General features: G+C 41.2%; 1 protein-coding gene across 5 annotated transcripts; it reads right to left on the bottom strand.

Annotated features, from left to right (window-relative positions):
• Nucleotides 1–111: 111 nt before the first annotated feature.
• On the bottom strand, nucleotides 112–22,029 carry LOC105483593 (transient receptor potential cation channel subfamily A member 1-like). 5 transcript variants are annotated; one of them, XM_011744513.3, is made up of 8 exons: nucleotides 21,820–22,029; nucleotides 20,613–20,692; nucleotides 16,206–16,361; nucleotides 13,468–13,649; nucleotides 9,387–9,494; nucleotides 7,941–8,009; nucleotides 5,422–5,535; nucleotides 112–674 (listed from the first exon to the last, which is right to left on the bottom strand). In XM_011744513.3, exons 3-8 carry the CDS (start codon nucleotides 16,288–16,290, stop codon nucleotides 627–629), a joined length of 606 nt encoding a protein of 201 aa, XP_011742815.2. In that variant the 5' UTR covers nucleotides 16,291–16,361; nucleotides 20,613–20,692; nucleotides 21,820–22,029; the 3' UTR covers nucleotides 112–626. The 5 variants fall into 5 exon arrangements, with proteins under 5 accessions (XP_011742815.2, XP_070924218.1, XP_011742814.2 ...); XM_071068117.1 differs by having other exon boundaries at nucleotides 20,613–20,674; XM_011744512.3 differs by having other exon boundaries at nucleotides 20,613–22,029.
• Between the last annotated feature and the right edge of the window lie 343 nt (nucleotides 22,030–22,372).

The following is a 22,372-nucleotide window of genomic DNA, read 5'->3' as shown; positions in this document are numbered from 1 at the left end:
GCAGGAACCATGATTTCACATGTAGTGAAATGAATCAGATTTCTGCTTCTTTCTCATTCTTTTTAAATTGAAAATTAGAACCGGCAAATTGTGCACCCCCACCCCCACCCCCACCCCCACCCCATCGCATTGAAAGCCTCACTGAAGGTCTGGAGAGATAAGGCTCAAGGTGGTATATTTTTGCCTTGACTGCTGTCAACAAACAAATAATTCCATTTGTTCCATCTGCAGTTTCTTTTTTTTTTTTTTTTTTGAGATGGAATCTCGCTCTGTCGCCCAGGCTGGAGCGCAGTGGCCGGATCTCAGCTCACTGCAAGCTCCACCTCCCGGGTTTACGCCATTCTCCTGCCTCAGCCTCCCGAGTAACTGGGATTACAGGCGCCCGCCACCTCGCCCGGCTAGTTTTTTGTATTTTTTAGTAGAGACGGGGTTTTACTGTGTTAGCCAGGATGGTCTCGATCTCCTGACCTCGTGATCCGCCCATCTCAGCCTCCCAAAGTGCTGGGATTACAGGCTTGAGCCACCGCGCCCGGCCTATCTGCAGTTTCTTAAACCTGTCTTGAAAAGAACAACAGTTATCTTCATCCTCTGTCTCAGAGATGATCTCCATCTTCTGAATGATCAGTTTAATGAGCTCGTGCTGCTTTTTCAGGAGAAAAGTGAGTTCCTTCAGCCTAAAAGGACATACACATTTCATGAATTTATTTTCAGTTCTTCTTTTAGCCCTTCTGAATGTGGGAAGGCATAGGTTTTAACCTCGTGGTAGTCACAATCCTTCCAGGAAACACATATTTTTGAAGTCTAAATCATTTTTCCCAAAGTTACACTGTTAGTTCATGGCTAGTTTATTTTTGTTCCCCGTTTACAGATAAGAAACTATTATAGGAAAAGGTTAAGCAGCTTGCGCAGGGTCACGGTTACTAAGTAAATAGTTGAATAGGGGTTTGAACTCAGGTAAGCTAACAGTAAAACCCTCAGGTTTAATTACCACCCACCACATAGTTACTCCAAAGATCTTCAAAAGCTTTCAGAGGTTTGCTTTATGAATTCAGATGAAAAATACAGTTTATGATACTGCCTCCAAAAGAAAAGAAATCAGAATTTCAATTTTTATTCACTTATTATTGGAAGGCAACCTGATGATAGTGGCAAATAAGTTGCTGGTTCTCAAAAATGCCTCATGACTCTCAATACACTACCTACAGCCATCAATAAAGCATGTCTTAATATATATAAAATAAATAAAAACCAATATAAAATATAACCTTATACTGTACAGTATTATTTATGAGTTTTAAATTTCTCAAGTTCAGAGAGAAGGAAAAATGTGTACTGGTATTTCTGCTTTAATATTTCAATTTCTAGAGATGTATTAGTATTTGGTATTTCTTGTCTTATTTCTTGAGTGGAAAATAAAAAATAGAATAGACTCTGTGGGATTAAAAAATAATAAGTACTAAAATTGAATTCAATTCAGGAATTTTTTCTTAAGCATGTGCCAAAATTCAACCACCACTGGCACAAATATGCATAAAGCACAGCTACACTCTCAAGGAGCAGATTGTGGAATCTGCTAAGAGAAACAGGCATGTGAAGAACGAGCTATGAAATGAAGTAATACGTTTTATCAGAGGAAAAAATGTACAAATAGAAAAGGAGTAAATTAAGGTAAGAAATTGTTTAGAAAGGGGCTTAGCTGAATTGTTCTATGCATTTTCATGAGAAATGCCCATCATGGAAGGTGGTATTCCATAAGAGATTAGTTGTTAATTATCTAAAACTGTACTGCACATTATCCAATACAACTCAACCAATCAATGAAGTTTCACCTGGAGAAATTTCTGAAATGTTATTTTAATACATTTTGTCTTACTTTAATATCTTTTAAACCATAGGTTGACTTGAGAGGGTCAAGGGCAGATGTGAAATGACCAAGAATGAAGTAATTCTAGGAGTCCAAGCAAAAGAAAATGGTGACTTGCACAGGCCATCCAGAAAGTCAAATGGGCCAGACTGAGGGGGGAAAGAGGTGAAGGTGACAGGTCAGGGGTGACTCTTGGGTGGCTGGTTTGCACAAGTTAATGAATGGTGCTGACATTGTTGCAAGGAGGAACTTTAGAAAAGGACCAGGACTTTTTCACTTTTTTCCTGTAGGGGATATGTAAGGAGAGGATGAAATGTGGAAGCAGTGAAGTTTGGTTTTGAATGTGCTGAATGTGAGGCACCTTTAGATATGCAAGTAGAGATGTCAAGTAGGCAGCTGGATATAGGGGCTGGAAAATCAAGAGTGGGCTCTAGGATAGAGAAATCAGTTGCTGAGCATTCTGTGTTTAGGTAGTAATTATATCCATGGGCATTTGTGAAATCAGATGGGAAGATAGTATGGGGTTAGAATAGAGCCCAGATTGATATTCAGGGTGAATTTATCATTTCAGGACTATACAAAGGAAATTAACCTGCAAAGAACTCAGGAAGAACAGTCATAGAGATGAGGGCAGCCCAGGCATGGTTACAATTAGCACCCAGTAATTCTGGCTCTTTATATGGTCCCTCTTCCATTATAATGCAATGGTCTTGCTAAGTCTTTGATCACTTTATATACTTTCTACAGTGAACATTCCAACTCTGTGTGTGTGTGTGTGTGTGTGACAGAGAGACAGTTAGGCTTTTTGTCCCCAACCAAATCTCATCCTGAATTATAATCCCCATAATTCTAATTATCTCCAAATGTCAAGGGAGAGACCAGGTGGAGGTAACTGGATCCTGGGGGCAGTTTCCTGCACACTGGTCTCTTGATAGTGAGTGAGATCCCTTGAAATCTGATGGTTTTATAAGTGTCTGGTAGTTCCTCCTGCATTCATTCTCCATCCTGCCACCTTGTGAAGAAGGCGCCTTGCTTCCCCTTTGCCTCTGTCATGACTGTAAGTTTCCTGAGGCCTCCCAGCCATGTGGAACTGTGTCAATTAAACCTCTTCCCTTTATAAACTACCCAGTCTCAGGCAGTTCTTTATAGCAGTGTGAAAATGGACTAATACAGTAAATTGATACTGGGGAGAGTGGGGTACTGCCATAAAGATACCTGAAAATGTGGAAATGACTTTGGAATTGGGTAACAGGTAGTGGTTGGAACAGTTTGGAGGGCATAGAAAACAAGAAGATGTGGAAAAGTGTGGACTTATTGAATGACTTTGCCCAAAATGCTGATAGTGATATGGACAATGAAGTCCAGGCTGAGAAGGTCTCAGATGGAGATGAGGAACTTAGGAATTGGAATGAAGGTGCTTCTTACTATGCTTTAGCATAGGGACTGTCAGCATGTTGCCCCTGCCCTAGAGATCTGTGAAACTTTGAGAGATGATTTAGAGTATCTGGCAGAAGAAATTTCGAAGCAGTAAAGCATTCAAGAGGTGCCCCGCATGCTCTTAAAAGCGTTCAGTTTTAGGCATCCACAGAGAGATGGCTTGGAATTGGAACCCATATTTAAAAGGGAAGCGGGCATAAAAATTTGGAAAATTTGCAGCCTGATAATGTGATAGAAAAGAAAAACCTATTTTCTGGGGACTAATTCCAGCCAGCTGCAGAAATTTGCATAAGCAATGAGGAGCCAAGTGTTAATCCCCAAGACAATGGGGAAAATATTTCCAGGGCATGTCAGAGGTCTTTATGGTAGCACCTCCAATCAGGCCCAGAGGCCTAGAAGGAAAACACAGTTTTGTGAGCCAGGTCCAGGGCCTTGCTGCTTTGTGCAGTCTTGGAACTTTGTACCTCACGACCCACTCGTGGCTAAAAGGGGCCAAGGTACAGGTCAAACCTTTACTTCCGAGGGTGCAAGCTCTAAGCCTTGGCAGGTTTACATGTTGTGTTGGGCCTGCGAGTATAAAGTCAAGAATTGAGGTTTGGGAACCTCCGTTTAGATTTCAGATGATGTTTGGAAATGCCTGGATGTACAGCCAGAAGTTTGCTGCAGAGGCAAAGTTCTCACGAAGAATTCCTGCTAGGGCAGTGCTAAAGGGCAATGTGGGGTAGGAGCCCCAACACCGAGTCCCCACTGGGGTACTGCATAGTGGAGCTGGGAGAAGAGGGCCACCATCCCCCAGACCAGAGAATGGTAGATCCACTGACAGCTTGCACCATGTATCTGGAAAAGCTGCAGACACTCAATGCCAGCCTATGAAAGCAACTGGGAGGGGTGCTGTAACCTGTAAAGCCTTAGGGATGGAGCTGCCCAAGGCTATGGGAGCCTACCTCTTGCATCAGTGTGACCTAGATGTGAGACACCGAGTCGCATGGAACTTTAAGGTTTAATGACTGCCCAACCAGATCAGACTTGCATGGGACCTGTAGCCCCTCCGTTTTGGTTAATTTCTACCATTTGAAACAGGAATTCTTACCCAATGCCTGTACCCTCACTGTATCTTGAAAGTAACTAATTTGCTTTAGATTTTACAGGTCCCTAAGCAGAAGGACTTGCCTTGTCTCAGATGAGACTCTGGACTTGGACTTTTGGGTTGATGCTGGAATAAATTATGACTTTGGAGGACTGTTGGGAAGACATTATTTGTTTTAAAATGTGAAAGGGACATGAGATTTGACAGGGGCCAGGGCTGAAAAGACCTGGTTAGGGTTTGTTTTTCCACCTAAATCTCATCTTGAATTATAATCCCCATAATGCCCACATGTCAAGGCAGAGACCAAGTGAAGGTCATTGGATGATAGGTGCAGTTTCCCTCATGCTGTTCTCATGATAGTGAGTGAATTCTCACAAGATCTAATGGTTTTATAAGTGTTTGGTAGTTTCTCCTGCATTCATTCTCCTTCCTGCTGCCTGTGAGAAGGTGCCTTGCTTCCCCTTTGCCTTCCACCATAATCGTAAGTTTCCTGAGGTCTCCCAAGCCATGTGGAACTGCAAGTCAATTAAACCTCTTTCCTTTATAAACTACCCAATCTCAGGCAGTTCTTTATATCAGTGTGAAAATGGATTAATACTGTGTGTGTTTGTGTGTGTGTAAATGTGTGTTCTTTATTGTATATTATAAACACTTAGCTGTACATACACACATATATATCTACACAGAAATGTAAGTGACATGTGACTAGGAAAAACAAAGTATATCTTTGCTGTAATAAAAGATACTGAAAGGATAAGGTTGGTCCCCCACCCATCTACTCTTACAGGGACAGTGTGTATTTAACACAGATGCTATGGATGAGCCTCCCAAAAGATGAGGGCAAATTTTACCCTCCTGTCACTTAGTCCTTTCACATGTTAAGTTAATCATATTCATTTTTTTAAAGCATAGCTATTTCTTTCTCATTGGCAGACATGGCTCAAAGTCTATAAAATGACCCCCTTAGGGATAACACAAGGAATGGATGTCAAGTAGTGTCAGATTATTGATGTTATTTGTTATGTGTACTTACAAATAATGTTCCACCACATCTGGGTTTGTTGGGATATATGGTGGTGGATTTCCGATCCACTTTGCGTATGCAACAGCATGACAGCGTTGTTTCTAAGCTGGTATGAAGTTCCACCTAAAATGCATTTTGGATTTATTAATAGAATCATTAATTAGTATCTGAAATTCTTATATGGCACAGAGGCAATCATTAGTACAGCAAAATGAAAACTGATTCCTACTTCCTGACTTCTGGACAGCAGCTGGGCTGACCTCTCACTTTCATTTCAGGGGATTCTATGAGAGCATTAAATGACGCTGTAGTAAATGCATGCTACATGTCCCCTTCTGCTGTGGGCTCAGACATAGGTTTCAGAATGGATGCAGAGAGTTGCTTAAGAAACAACTCAGGGGAAGTAGGAGAATGGCTTCCTGGTTTTCCAGTTGATGCTGCTTTTGATCCAAAACAAGGCACAGATAACATGGGGGTACTGGGATTTGTGCTATTTACTTTCAGGGAGCAAAGTAAACAAAATATAGCATTGCACTTTTCAGCTCAACCCCACTGGCACTGCAGTTGAGTGAGCTTCCCCAAGATATTTTATTTTGTACTATTGCTTGTATTATTCTTTTTATTTATCCCCAATGTATTTTAAAGAGGTATTAGGGCATTCATGAGGTATTGCTGATATACCTACCAAGAAGTTTATATATCCCCTTTCCATATTGACATACCTGAGTCCTAAACATCATCTTTGTGACACTAATAACCTGCCATTAGCTCTTCCTACCTTCGATCTTTCCCCACTAAACCAAGACAATAGCAGATCACCATAAACACCATTTTCATTGTGGAGGAGCTGATAATAACCCTCCACTAACTTACAAAGTAACTTGAAGCACTTCATCGTTTGCTGCCCTTTGCTAAGGTTTTTCTCTGCTAGTTTTGAATAAACCCCCGTCATCTGGAACGATCTAATCAGCCACTAACATGAATGATCCTTACAGGCAAGGGGGACTTGGGCCAGTGCCTTGGCCATTTTCCCCATTCCTATGTGGCCCTTTGCTCTTGCTGGCCCCTCCTTTCAGGATGGTATTGATGTCCTGTTAGATCCCAACCATCTTTCAACACTGACTCATCTCACCCACTCCATGTAGCATTCCCTTATTTTTGCATTTTTTCTGTACCTGATAATCATTTAACTGTTCTTGTTCTCAAAATGTTCAGATCGCTCTGTATCTCTGCATAATATACAGCCATGTCATGCAGTGTAGAATTTAAGAATGGTTCTCAGTTGATTTTTGATATTTCATTTTATCAATGCCTAGCTGGTGTGCTAAGTAGACACAGCTGACTTAATAGTCAAGGATCACATCCCTCTGTTTCCTCTGGGCTCTCATGCTAAGTTGTACTGCCCTTTGTATACTATATGTATTGAAACATTGTTTTTCAATAAATAAATGCTAATGTATGGCTGAATGAATAACAGAGAAGAAAACTGTGACAAATAAAAGTGAAGAAGAGACAAGAATGAATAGAAAGTTATATCATAACATGATTATTCTCTCTCTCAAACTGGCCAAAATGTCTTAATGCGCATAGTCAACTGGTCACCAAATATCCTTGAAGCATCAAAAATGCCCATTTGAATTTGAAATTTAAAGACATTCTAGTCAAGAACAGAAAAATAACTTGGTGTTGTATTACAGAAAAGTACCTCACAACATTCAATAGCTGAGGACCTAGCCAAGAAACTTTGACACCAAATTTTACATCAAATTGTCCATAAAAGTGAGAGAGATGTCACAAGAGAACAAAACCACATAGATTCTGTTAAAACTTCAGCATAAATCATGCTGTGGGGACCTTGTGATTCCCTGCACAAAACAGAAGAAGATCCTTTAAACAGCGTGGATAGGATGCCAGTGATGCTCTTGATCTAGCAGCTAGCTACCTGGGTGGCCACAGGTTAACATAACAAAAGATGCTCAGGCAATTTCTTAATTTCTCTACTAAAATTATTCTAGGACATTTTTTCATCATCTTTGATTACAGCAGGTATAACAGATAACATGCAAACAGACACAGGATATGACTCCTCAGGATTAAGAAAACATCCATGCTAAATAACTGTGCTCTCAGAAATGGAAGTAATTATAATTGTGTTAATTTCAGTAAGTTTAAATTAGATGTAATGCAGACAATGCCTAATTTAGGATAGTTCAACTCATGCTTTTTTGACTTTATGATGGTGTGAAAGTGATACACATTCAGTAGAATCTATACTTCAAATTTTAAACATTGATCTGTTCTGGGCTAGCGGTATGTGGTACTCCGCTGGGATGCCGGCCAGTGGCAGCGAACCACAGAACCCAGTCAGCCACATGATCAGGAGGGTAAACAATCCAACTCTAAGGTGTAAGTGGTATAAATTTAAAACTGGCTTATTCTTACAAAATTCCCATTTTTGACTTATTTTTAACTTATGGTGGCTTTACCAGAAGATAACACTATCATAAGTGGGGAAGCACTGCACTTACCCGCATAGCTATCCTCTTCAATGATGCATGTTTCTGGACCTCAGCAATGTCACCAACTGCCAAACCAATCTGAATTATGACACAAAATTAAATCACTACAGTTGAAGGTCCACCTAAAAATGCATGTAAGGTCTGTCTTAGTCCATTCACACTGCTATGACAAAATATTTTAGCTTGGGTAATTTATAAATAGCATAAATTAACTGCTTACAGTTCTGCAGGATGGGAAGTTCAAAATCAAGACTCGGGCAGAACTGGTTTCTGGTGAGAGCCCATTCCTCATAGGTGGCGTCTTCTATGTGTTCCCATATGGCAGAAGGACAAAGGAGCTAATGTGCTCCCTCATAGTTCTTTTATAAGGGAATCAGTTCCATTCATGAGGGCTCTCCCCTCATGGCCTAATCACCTCCCAAAGGCCCCACCTTCTAATGCCATCTTCTTGGTGATTAGGTTTCTATATATATATAGTGTGTTTGTATGTATATATATAGTATATATATAGTGTGTGTGTGTGTATATATATTTATATATTGGATGGGACATAAAAATTCAAACCATAGCAAGGTCTCTGTGGCTAAAGTGGGAGAGTGGGCATAAGATCTACTAGTAGTAGCTGCAGAATACTTTGATCATACACCTTACAGAAAACTACAAGGCCTATATACCTCTGCAACGGTGATGGACACATTTGGAGGTTCAGTACTCTTAAGTGTTATGAAAACTTAAGACACACAAATTAATCTGAAATTCATTTAAGATAATCTGTTATTTTTTGAAAGGACAGGGATGATGTGATATCACATGCAATTGGGTGTAGCTACACAACATGGTGGGAAACTCCAGGAGTTTAATAACTAAGGTAGACAAGAGTGATTTAACAACATGGAAAAAAATACTAAACTGAGAGAATGATACATTTTATATCTTACATATGTTTATAAGGAAAACATATAGCACTGTTTTTGGGAACACGTGGCAATAATTTCTTCAAGTCTTCAGGAGTGGCTGTGTTTCCTTTGGCTTTTATTTTACGGGCCCGATAAGTCTGGAACTGACTATATTCATCTTTCCTTTGACAATTCAGAAGCTCAGAATCGAATGTACGAACCATCTTTATAACATACAGGCCATTATACTTTGTATTTTGCATTCTATCCTAGCCACCAGTTTCATCTTAATTTTTCCTGCCTATATTTTCTTTTCACTTTGAATTTCTCATGGTTTTCATTACTGCTTTACTATTAGTCTCCTATAAGCAATCTCAGATCCACTTAAGGCAGGGAGTGCATATACAAAAACACATAGAACGACTTTTTTTTCTGACATACTTTCTGTATTTTATGTTTTTCTAAGGAGAAAAACTTAACAGCTTTTGTAAATAATAATAATCCGTGTTGTATTCATAAAAAGATAAAGAAAGCAGAAAGATATGAAAAATATACAAACCAAAATCTTCAGTGCTTCACTATTTTTTTTGGTGCACGCGATCATCACAGCTGTGTTTCCATTTTCTCCTTCCAAATTAACATCAGTACTTCTATGCTCAAGCAAGACCTACACAAAAGTGGAGAATAATTGTCAAAATTTTACAGATTTCCAAATAAAGTACTGTCTTCCACTAGATTTTAAATTCTCAAATGCCAGGGACCGTGTCTATTTATCTTTTTTCATCCTTCTCCCACACAATCTAGCACAACATTCTGCACACTGTGGGTACTAAGTACATTTCTCAAATAGATGAAATAACCATGATTTCAATGTCACAACAATTAAGGTGATAATGAGTTGTGGCATTGTAAATAGAGTAAGAACTGTAGATACTAGTTATCACAGCTTCACTTAATACTTCCGACTTGTATTAGTGAAGCTATGTTAACTAATATTTTCAGAAAAATAATTTTATGGAGCCATTTAGAATGTGTTAGCAGTGAAGGAGGAAGTCAGGAAGGGAAGAAGGAAGAAAGTAAGAGAGACAGAGAGGAGGGAGGAAGGCAGGAAGGAAATGGTTTCTTTTCCCCTTCTAGTCTAAGTAAAATTTTTCTTTTACCTAGATTGCAAGCATCCTAGGAAATGTCAATGGAAACTCTATTCTCTTCAGTAAACAAAACAGAGTTTTGCATAACACTTTGGTATGGCTTAACTCAATTAATTCAAACTTGGTCTGGAATGGAAACTTTTTCTACAATGTAAGAAATTAGCATCCTGGCCGAGCACAGTGGTTCCTGCCTGTAATCTCAGCACTTTTGGAGGCTGAGGCAGATGGATCACTTGGGGTCAGGAGTTCGAGACCAGCCTGGCCAACATGATGAAACCCCATCTTTACTAAAAATACAAAAATTAGCTGGGCTTGATGGCACAAGCCTGTAGTCCCAGGTACTTGGGAGGTTGAGGCAGGAGAATTGTTTGAACCCAGGAGGCAGAGGTTGCAGTGAGCTGAGATCATGCCACTGCACTCCAGCCTGGGAGACAGTACAAGAAACAAAAAAAGAAGAAAGAGAGAAAGAGAGAGAGAGAAGGAGGGAGAGAAGGAGAGAGGGCAGAAGGAAGGAAGGAAGGGAAAGAGAGAGAAAGGGAGAGAAGGAGAAAGGGTGGAAGGAAGGAAGGGAAAGAGAGAGAAAGAGAGAGAAGAAATTAGCATTCTGATAAAATGGTCAAGTAATTTTTCTGATGAAATTTCACTGAAGACCTGTTACTGCCTCACCTGGTTGACGGCCAGCTGATTTTTGCCCAAGTGTCTATAGACCTTTGACAAGTCTTTCTTTAATATTCAATGTAATAACATTATCTCATCTAAATATCTTATCAAACCTTTAAACTGGCCTACTAGAGGCTTTTTCTCCTGCAGAAAGACTATGATAAACAATGGCATGTCCTTATAATTAAATAATGTTAAAAGAATTTATTAAATAAGCTGTTTCTCAAAAACATTGACTTCTTTAAAAAAGTTTAAAAACTTTTTACCAGAGCCTCTTGTTAGCAGAACATGCCCCATGTGAGTGTCAGTAAATGAATTAGGTTTACTAATTAGCTCTGCTCATAAATGCAAATTAAACTGAGATTTTAGTACATAAAAATATGTGGGAAAATGATGGATGAATTAAAGGGAAATGAGAACACAGGGTTCCTTCCATGGACTTTAGGCACCTTTGCATTCTGTTCTTAAGAAGCTCTAGATTCATATGGAAAATAACTTACCAAAGAAGAGGCTTTTCTCTCTTTGCCCTCTTAGAATCATAGACCATAAATGTGTAGCATGTACGACGCTGTTATTACTGTGCCACCAAAAGCACAATCTTTCAAAAAGCTGTGTTAAATTACATGTGGCAGGGATCCCAGAGAGAGCAACTAAATTGTGCAGCTACTTCAAATTCAGTCATGACCAGGCAGGTCTGGAAGGTTCGGAGGTGAACCCTCCACAGGTCCCTTTGTTGAGAATCTGGAAAGCCTCATGGAAGAGTCAAACAACTGGACACTTGGAAGTAAAGCCCCAAGGACTAAGGCCTTCAGGCCACTGAGAGACAAAACCACCCCCTAATTCTCAGGCCAACGTGTGCCAGGGAATACTATGCATACCATAAATCATTGTGCAAGAACTTGAAGTGATGCGTGGATGACAGTTTTTTACTTTACAACTATTACAGGCAGCAGAGGAAGGTTTGAGGGAAGGTCAGTGGAGCAGTCAATGGAGCAGCTTCTAAACTGGCAGGGGCTGGGTAGGTACAGGCTGGACCATGGGCATAACTGGGAGAGGCAGGTAGAGAGGATTGCTGTTTGCAAGCATGAGGGGAGACATTCCAAAACACCTTCTCCTCCTTCTATTCCTGTCATTTCTGGTGAGCCAGAGGAGTTTGAAAATATTTTTACACATAGTTGTGGTTGGTAAGACCAAGTAGGGGGGAGTCAATTTTACTTAGAACTCAATTTTTCTACTTGTTCTGGTGTCATCAGAAAAATTTGTTTTACCTTTCTGTATTTGTTGGTCTGGAGATTTCTGCTCTCTAATTAACAATAGTCATTCAACAGTTATCTGCCTTCAGTTCCCAAACCACATTTTCAGAGCCAATATTAATTGAGTTAATAGGCATGTGTTCTTGAAAAGAGCCTTCAGAGGGAGCAAGAGCTCCATGAGGAAATATGTGACATCTCTGTGGGAGTCCCTGCAGTCACTAGTGGCCCAACCCGGATGATATGGAAACAGCACTTAGCTCATGAATAATGCAGATATTTAATAAAACAACAACAACAACAACAACAAAACAGCTTGTTTCCAGAGGACTTTCTAGTAACCTCTTCAGGGAGCCAGACCTATCTCATAGGTACTGAGAGTTCAGCTCGCCCCTTCTCAGTCAGCCAGAACTCCCATTTACTCATTCATTCATCATTTGCCACCACAGTGCTGAGGAATACGAGATATTTGGATTAACAAGACACAGCCCTCCTTCAAGGATAATTACCCAGTGGGCAAAAAAAGCACATGAATATTTGATTCCAATATAATGTGTTATGAATTTTGATAGAGCCATATACAAGGTACAGTAGGAAAGCAGAAAGTGGCTCCTCTCATACCCTTCAGGTCAAATGTAAAGAGTCAAGGTCTCAGAAGGCTGAGAGAAAGGTCTTTGGGCTAAAGGGAGCCGGAAACTCATGCATCTCTTTGGTGATTTATAGAGAAGTTGGTTTTCTTGTGACTTACCACAATAGCCAAATCATCATTCACAATAATATTTCTACAGGAAAATTTATTATAAGTTCCAAATAGTCTTCTGGAACATGATCCATTTGTAAACTCCATTCTTCATCAGTTAAGCATGTTTGTATTTTAGTGTGTCTGACAGACTTTGAGACGTAGTTTAAAAGCCATGGCCTAATTCTTATCCTTTAGCAATTTTCCAGGATTTCCTCTACTTGACTAAGCTTACTCTTAAACCTTGAAAACCAATACGATGTCTCCCAATGGTACTGTCATGTCTTCAGCGAACTAATCTTTTCAACAGGCCATACACTCTAACTAAAACAGCAAATCATAATTACGTTTTCTGCTTTCATTGAGGCTCTCATTACCTTCTTCTTTTGTCATTAAATCGGTCAGGTAAAAGTGATAAAAGCCTAAACTTGAAAACATAAAGACGAAAACAAAATTCCTTAGTCTTGCAGTTTTACTTGTGATGTACCATTAGGCAAGCTATTCAAATTCTTTTGGCACCTCAGCATACTCAGCTATGAAATGAGAATCCTAGTATTTTATTAGATCTTTCTTCATAGAGGGCTTATTTAGATGAGAATTTAATAAACGAACACACACAAAGTTCTTAAAAAGTGCTTGGTAAATAAAAACTATTCAATAAAGTTAGAACTAATCATCATTATCATCATTAGTTGGTGAGAAGTAGAGCAAATGTAATTATTATATATTGTTTGACCTGGAAGCTTAGAAGGTGCTCATCCTGGTTCAGGCAGAGAGAGCTGGATCTGGGTCCCAGCACCTGCGCCACCAGTCAGGCCCATTGGAGCCAGCCAGTAGCCTTACCTTCATCACCTCATTGTGCGTGCCCTGCACAGCTAAGTGAAAGGGCGCCATCATGTTGAAGTTTTGGAGGTTTGGGTTTGCTCCTCTGCTGAGAAGAAACTTAACGCTTTCGATTTGGTTTTTTTCTACAGCACAGTGCAGAAGGCTATTTCCATAATCATCCATAATAATTGCATTCAGTACTAGAAAAAGAAACCAAAATATGGATTAGATTTTGCTTGGACTGTATTCAACACCTCCTGAGTGCCTATCCACTCCAAACTCAGTGCCAAGTGCAACTGACATCAGCTGTATCTTTTCTATGGTAACTAAAAACATAGCTTCAATTCTCATGAAACATTTAATGGGCACCTAATGGGAATATATAGAAGCATTGTACTGACTTTATCAAGTGAGTTAAATTTCTATTGGTAGCATTTATAAGAAAAAGATCCTCCTATTGCTACATGTTTTTATCTATGTGAGTTTGGGTATTGTGATAAAATATTGAGATTATGTAAAAGAAAGAACTATATACCGGGCACTCTACGAAGTTCACATGACCATTATTTCATTCAAGCCCCAACAGCCTGCTGGGCATCACCATGACAAATGTTCAGAAGGAGGAAGATGCTGAGGTCCAGAGAGGTTAAAAGTCTTGCCAACATCACAGAGCCAGTAAGGAGGTATGAAAGTTACCATGCCTCTCTGAACCTCAGCTTTCTCATATTCAAAATTCATAAAAAAATTCATATGTCTACACAGAGAGAGAGAGAGAGAGAGAGAGAGAGAGAGAGAGACCTTGCAATGTTGTAGTGTTACTGGGACAATAATATTAAATCGTGGCTTTAAAGATCACAGCAGAGTGCCTGGCCTGTAGGAATGGCTCTGAAAATGTTAATAAGAAAAAAAACCACACCACTGATAAACCACAAAACTAGAATTCGAGCTTGAGCCCCTGATGCCACACCTGGTTTCCACAAATTGCTAAATATGATATATGGCACTATGTACCCTGTGAGCTCAGCATATAAATAATATGTCCTTTCATCCTGCAAAGTCCTATAGCTATTCTAAAATGGACATGGCTGACTGCTTTATCAACCTTGTAAATTGGTGGCAGTGTATCTTTATGTCCAGGAAGGGAGAAAAAGTATTCTCTCATAAATATGATTTGGGGACTATCTATGGTACTTGGAACCATATAGCCACGTTTCCTGTTTCTCTCCTTTTAAAAATATCTCTCTCCACTATTTCCTTTCATTCATCTGAGTGCTTCATTCTAAAAAACACACACACACACATGCAGGGGCACACACACACATGCATGGGCACACCCACACATACACACATCTCTTGACTGTTCTGTCTGATCAAGAAGAATCACTCCATTCATCATTCCATTTGGCACCAAACTTAAACAGGGATCTATATTTACAAACTCCCATTCACTAATTAAGTAACTTGAATTTTGCTTTTATCCTCATCACTTTTCAGAAATCATTTTTACAGAGGTCACTGGGGCCTTCTAATGTAGGGGCTTTATCGTGATCTCCTTCCTACTAGGATCTCTTTGTGGTAAGAGCTCCTTCTAACACTTCTGTCCCAGTAATTTCATCCACGACTTGAGTATCATCAATCTTTTATCCATTACTATCTTCATCTTTTTCTGGCTTTCCCTCTGCCATCTCTCTTGATGTTTGTACTCTACTCTTAGCTACCTTAACTAGCAATTTTGTGATCCCCTAAAGTATTTTCATGCATTTCCACTGTCTCGTCGACTTCCTATGCAATCATGCTCCTGTAGGGCAGCCCCTTTCATTCTACATTTCTGGATATTTCCAGATACTGTAGAAGATTGTAGATAATGCCTGCTGGATATTTCCAAGTGGATGTCCCCTGGGCCTTTCAAACTCACAGTGACCAAATCTCACACCTTGGCACTCAATCCCTTTGTTTTCTCATATTCCTCCTTTTGGGGGATGTTTATATTATTAGCCTAATCTCCTAAATTTAAGAATTTCAAAGTCAGTTCCAACTCCCTGCCCCTTTCTTTTCCCATTTACTCTGCTGTTAGGTACTATTGACTTTACACTCCATTATCTCTTGAACCTCTCCCTGTCTCCTTACTGTAGCCTCACAACCCTGGTGAACTCTTATCCTCTGTTTACTATCAAAATAGCTTTTTAGCTTGGCTTCCACTTCTAATCCATCTTCTACAATATTGGCGGAATTATCTTATATAGTGCAAGTCTTATCACACCACCTCACTGCCTCCATCTCTGTGGCATCCACCTCCCTCGCTGCCTACAGTTGAACTGCTTAAACAAGGCAGAGTGTACAAGGCTGGCTCTGGAAAACATTACTGTGGGGGGATATTACACCTTCTTGAAGTATCGATTTTCTTCAATGATAATAATTTAGGTATAGAATAACCTCAATGAAAAGAGGTTAATAACCTCAATGGAATGAATAGAAGAGTACATAAATATATATGCATTTTTACAATCTATCTAAAAAATTCAAATAAAGTTTGTGCTTGTTGTGGGGTGTCCTAGATCTCTGCACTACGCTTTGCTATATTTCAGAAGAAGAAGTTGAGGAGTGCTGGTGTGTAGGAAAATCCACATTTCTAAGTGAAATATACAAGCTCTTTATAACTGAAACTAATAACCTTTAAGAATCACTTTGTTCCACTCTTTCCAGTGAATTGAATGGCTTGAAGGATTTCTAGAAGATGCATTGTAATGTTTTGTTACCTCCAGGAAGGAAATCTTCAGGGAACATCTCCATCCACTCAAATTGACCTTTTCCTGCAGCATATTGCGAAGGGAAGGCGTTCATGTCATCACAATTGTTTAATATCTTTTGTTTCTTAAAGTTTTGTAATCCATATCACTTCCTTCAAAATCCACCTAGAGGTATTTAAACACCATTACAACAAACAAACATATGCAAAACTTATGACTAAAAGTTAATCATTTTATAGCCTTAAATAATTTATTATCCAACACTCTTTATTGTGCTTATAATAAAGTAAAAGTTTTTCTTGAAATACACAAAATATTTACAGATACAAAGAAGGTATGAAAAAACGCCCCTAAATTGTTCAGTATATGAAATAAATGTTTTTATTTTTTGACCATAAACTCATATATGCTTAGAAATAAAGGCCTTCTTCTTTGTTGCCAAGGAAACATAGAAATCTTCCCCAAACAAATGAATCAGATACTTGCTTTAATTCTACCATTGACCATAACTAGTCACATATGCCACATGATAATATATGTGTTCAAACTCTAGTTTGCTATTTTAAGGATAACTAGAGCATTTCTCACTACTGAAGAGAAAAGCTATCAATTAAAATGATATATTAAAGTATTTAACATATCTTAATATAGCTAAGAAATGATTTAGGATATGAGGATTTATTCAGTAAATGTCAAATTGGAATAAATAAAACAATTTCTTAAATTTTTGAACTTTGGATTTTGCTTCTAGAATCGCAGAACAGTACTTAACAAATCACTCTTCTACGGTAGTCTCTTAAACTGAGGTATGTTACTTTTTAACTTATAAAAAAGATTTCTATATAAGCTACATATGTCTTTAGTGACTACAGGATATGACAATGAGCATCCAACCACTTCCAAATTTACGCATATTCAGTAATAAACGTAAAACGGGATTACTGTAGAAATAGGGTATTCTCCATATCTCATGCTTTCAAAGAAAATGTTGATCTAAATCTATTTGGAAGTGTTCTGGCACTTGAATTTGATACGCGATTTGGGTAATAAAGGGATTGTGCTGCCCACTCCCTAGTGCCAGAAAGAGCAGTTTAGGATGTCTGTTCAGCGATGTGCTGTCAACACAAACCCAATTCCACACTCTTGAGAAGGAGCACTGGGTTCAGATGCTCACAAGGCACTATTGAATTCACAATGACAAAACAGCATCTAAGTACTTTACAAGAGCATATCAGATGTACTAGATCTTCTCAATCACTACCTGACATATTGTCAAGCTTTGAAAAGATTTCTTAAAGTTCTGAAAGTAAGCCAAGGATGTCATTTAGACAAGTTATATATTCATTTAATGTAGTTTCATGTTGTCACAGAGTCAATTCAGGTTCCTTATGATTCTGAACTATGTGATTAGATTCAGAACATAATAGACTAGATCACTTTTAGGTAAGCTAATTCTGACTAAACCCCTTAAAACAGAAATAGCATATATATCTGTTTTAGGTTGCTTTAATGAAATACATATAAACAGCAATGTGGCCAAAAGGTTGGAAACTAAGGTGAGAGATAACAATTGGAAGGTCAAATGCTAAAGTATTCACTGTCTTGAAAGAAAATAACTGGAAAAGGCTAAAAGCATCAGTCCAATGGTTCTTCGTCCACATTTCTCATCTTGTAAGTTTTCTGTGATCCTTCAGTTTTGTTAGTGTTCCTGAGATACTGTGTATGCGCTGGAGAAAATATGTTACACAGCTTTTCTTTTAAATTAGGAAACCACCAAAAACCCTCTAGAGTTCAAAAAGCCCTTCACAGTATTATATATGTTTCTTTGTAATGAGTACAACCCGTGAGATTTTTACAAGATGATCTGAAAGTACCACAGCTAATGAAATAAAATATATAAATCCCTCAATCTAAAAACTAGAATATAAATAAATAAAAAGCCTTAAATAGGCCACGTGCAGTGGCTCACGCCTGTAATCCCAGCACTTTGGGAGCCCGAGGCAGGTGGATCACAAGGTCAGGGGATTGAGACCATCCTGGCAAACATGGTGAAACCCCGTCTCTACTAAAAATACAAAAAATTAGCAGGGCATGGTGTCAGGCGCCTGCAGTCCCAGCTACTCGAGAGGCTGAGGCAGGAGGATGGTGTGAACCCGGGAGGAGGAACTTGCAGTGAGCTGAGATCGTGCCACTGCACTGCAGCCTAGGCGACAGAGCGAGACTTTGTCTCAGGAAAAACAAACAAACAAAGAAACAAACAAACAAACAAAAAAAGCCTTAAATAGCATAAGTGGTTCTACTTAGGCAGTAAATCTAAATAAGGACAATTAGAAACATGAAGAAATATAATTTTGAGACTTGGTGCTGAGAAATCCCTCAGCAAATATCTCTAGAAAATGAAACCACAGGCCAGGCATGGTGGCTCACACCTGTAATCTCAGCACTTTGAGAGGCTGAGGCAGGTGGATCATGAAGTCAAGAGATCGAGACCAACCTGGCCAACATGTTGAAACCCCTTCTCTACTAAAAATACAAAAATTAGCCAGGCATGGTGGTGTGCACCTGTAGTCCCAGCTACTCAGGAGGGTGAGAGGCAGGAGAATTGCTTGATCCCAGGAGGCAGAGGTTGCAGTGAGCCGAGATCACGCCACCGCACTCCAGCCTGAGAGACAGTGTGAGAAAAAAAAAAGAACAAAGAGAGAGAGAAAGAGAGAGAGAAAGAGAGAGGGAGGAAGGAAGGAAACCACATGGGTGATACTAGAAATTTAAAATTTCTTACTGTCCCATATTGATTGTAAAGATACTATCCTAGAGGGTGAAATCCATTCATGACTCAGTTTTCTGGAGTAAGTCACAAGGCCACAGTTACTTTGCTAATATTAAGAAGGACAAAAAATGTCTGTGGTCACGGTGGACGTGCCGACAGACTCACCTTGGGAGGCCTGGCTACTTGATGTGTGTGAATTACCATACATGCATGCCTGATTCACACACACAGCTGGCAACAGTGCCAACTTGTGCAACCTATTTAGAGAGGAATTTGGCAATTTCTACCAAACTTAAGGCTGTATGTACCTCTTGACCCTGCTAGGACTTTTACATACAGACAGTCCTGCAAAAGTACCAATGGAAAGACAGACAGAGAAGCCACGTCTACACTGACAGACACACTCAGTCACGTGCATAATAGCAAAACAAAGCAAATACAAAGCAGCTTGAGTATCCATCAGTGCAAGACTGGTTAAATAAATCATGATCTATTAATACAGTGGTAAGAGGTGACAATGTGCTAGCAGCCCTCACTCTTGGCACCTCCTCGGCCTCGGCATCCACTCTAGCAGCAGGGCTTGAATAGCCCTTCAGCCCCCCACTGCCCCTCTCTGGGCTGTCCGAGGCCAGAGCCGGCTCCCTCTGCTTGCTGGGGAGGTGTGGAGGGAGAGGCGCGGGTGGGAACCGGGGCTGCACTCAGTGCTCACAGGCCAGCGGAGTTCCGGGTGGGTGTGGGCTCCAGGGCCGCGCACTCAGAGCTGCCGGCCTGCGCCGCCCGCCCCAGCAGTGAGGGGCTTAGCACCTGAGCCAGCAGCTGCAGAGGGTGCACCGGTCCCCTGGCAGTGCTGGCCCAGCAGCACTTGAATTTTCACTGCGCTTGAATTTTCACTGGGCCTCAGCTGCCTCCCCGAGGGGCAGGGCTCCGGACCGGCAGCCCGCCGTGCCCGAGCCTCCCCCTACCCCAGTGGCTGTGGGCTCCTGTGTAGCCCAAGCCTCCCCCTACCCCAGTCACTGTGGGCTCCTGTGCAGCCTGAGCCTCCCCCATGGGCACCGCCCCCTGCTCCATGGCGCCCGGTCCCATGGACCACCCAAGGGCTGAGGAGTGCAGGTGAGGCTCAGGACTGGCAGGCAGCTCCGCCTGGCAGCCCCAGTGCGGGATCCACTAGGTGAAGCCAGCTGGGCTCCTGAGTCTAGTGGAGACTTGGAAAATTTTTATGTCTAGCTAAGGGACTGTAAATACACCAATCAGCACCCTGTGTCTAGCTAAAGGTTTGTAAATACACCAATCAGCACTCTGTCAAAATGGACCCATGGCTCTCTGTAAAGTGGACCAATCAGCTCTTTGTAAAATAGACCAATCAGCTCTCTGTAAAATGGACCAATCAGCAGGATGTGGGTGGCATCAGTTAAGGTAATAAAAGCAGGCTGCTGGCGCCAGCCAGCGGCAACCTGATTGGGTCTCATCAACACTGCCAGGCTTTATTGTTTAGCTCTTTACAATAAATCTTGCTGCTACTCACTCTTTGGGTCCACCCTGCCTTTAAGAGCTGTAACACTCATGGCAAAGGTCAGCAGCTTCACTCGTGAAACCCATGGGGAAGAAAGAACAACTCCAGATGCACTGCCTTTAAGAGCCGTAACACTTACCACCAGGGTCTGCAGCTTCATTCCTGACAGGGAGACCATGAACCCACCAGAAGGAAGAAGCTCTAGAAACATGTGAACATCTGAAAGAACAAACTCCAGACACACCAGCTTTAAGAACTGTAACACACTGCGAGGGTCCGTGGCTTTATTCTTGAAGTCAGTGAGACCAGGAACCCACCAATTCCGGACACAGTGGGATATTATGAAGCTGGTGAAAACTGGTAAATTTCCAAGTGCTGATTTATGTTTTGGTGTATTCCAAAATATATTTTGTGAGTAAATCAAAGTGGAAATCTGAGTTCATACTTTTGCAAATAAAAAAAATAACTATTAACATGTGCGTTTTCGTGTAAGCATTTTTTTTTAACCTGGAAAATACCTAAGAAACTGTTAACATGATTCCACTGTTGAAAGAGAGTTGTGAGGAGGGTTTGGAGAGTCTTTTTAATGTTGTCTCAACCTTTTAAGAGAGGCCCTTTTTCCTGCTGACAATCTGATGAAATCCAGTGGTGGACTCTGAGCACCCAACAGCCTTTATCCCTCAGACTACACCATCAGGTAGTAGCTAGTGCTGCCTTTAGGGCCAAGAACTGCATAAGAAACAAGTAACTATCCTAGAGCCTCAGGCCACTCATCCATCTTCAAAAGGTCACCTCCTCCACAGCATTTCCTGACGCCCGCACCCCCTGAAGAAGGAATTCGCCATTCCTGCCTCCATTTTACAGGGGACATTTTCTCTGGTTTCTTTGTTTCACTCTGTTAGACCAGAAGCCTTCTCAACCCCCAAAACTCTTAAATAGCTATCCGACAACAACCAGACACAGCCATTCAGCTCTTTGGTTCTAAACAAAATCTACAAAAAAGTTCAAGTGAAACGGCACACATTCCAAATTGTCCTGATTTTAGGCAGCTGCCCGATCTTGTGCCAAATGATAGATACTTTTTGAGTAGGTTTCCCTGGACTACAGTCGTCCAGGAACAGGAACAGATTGGGCAGACAAGCAAACAAAGCAGGCGCTGTGTGGGCGCGTCATTAGCGGGGTCTCCTCTAGGACTGTGAACACCTCCCCCCAAAGCCTGCAACCCCCCTGGCCACTCCACGCTTTCTTCAAACCAAGGGCTGCTCGCAAGGAAACCTAGAACCAACCCCGACCAGACTTCAGAAACCGTCCCGACTCTCCAGCCCCCAGGGTACCTTAAGCGATACCTTGCAGTCCCCGGCATCGTATGGCACAACCTCATAGACAATCGCCCGGGGGCTCCTTCTTTTCTCCAGGGCGCCGCATCTTCCTCGGGCTGCGCTTCATTGACGCCACCTGGTGCAGCGCCGGCACCTGGGGCGAGACAGCGCTGTCACCCGGCCAGGCGCTGGCGTCTGCGCGAGCCGGAGCGCTCCGGCGCTGCAGCTCCCAGGCAGCGAAAAACTCGCTCCGCGGGAGCCCTGGAGAACTTCTGGAAGTTCTCAGGCCCGCCCTACTTACAGTGCAGGAAGCAGGCGGGGCCTGGAAAGGAGGTAGAAACACAGACCTCTTTCGCAAAGAGGGCGGCGGTGCCGCGTCTGCCTGGGACTCGCCGTTTCCGGAGCAAAGTGAGTCGCCGGTCCCGCTCTCCTGCAGCTGCAGCAGCGCACTCGCAGAGTCAAGCGTGTCAGTTCGGTGTGGATGCAGCGAATTTGTTATAATCTACACACTAAGAGCCCCCTTGCCTCGCCCTGCCGCCCCCCTCAACGGTGTGTGTGTGTGTGTGTGTAAAGAGAGGAA

Source organism: Macaca nemestrina, chromosome 8 (genome assembly GCF_043159975.1).
Source record: "Macaca nemestrina isolate mMacNem1 chromosome 8, mMacNem.hap1, whole genome shotgun sequence".
In the NCBI taxonomy this organism is placed as follows: domain Eukaryota; kingdom Metazoa; phylum Chordata; class Mammalia; order Primates; family Cercopithecidae; genus Macaca; species Macaca nemestrina.
Note: the sequence above shows the minus strand (reverse complement) of the source record. Positions and strands in the feature narration are given on the sequence as shown.

Excerpts from the sequence above, each read along its gene's own strand:
- LOC105483593 (XM_011744512.3), bottom strand. The coding sequence starts at position 16,290 with ATGAACGCCTTCCCTTCGCAATATGCTGCAGGAAAAGGTCAATTTGAG. Across the intron at positions 9,495-13,467 it reads CGCACAATGAGGTGATGAAG|GTCTTGCTTGAGCATAGAAG; the intron begins GTAAGGCTACTG and ends ACTTTTGTGTAG. Across the intron at positions 8,010-9,386 it reads GTGAAGCACTGAAGATTTTG|ATTGGTTTGGCAGTTGGTGA; the intron begins GTTTGTATATTT and ends GTCATAATTCAG.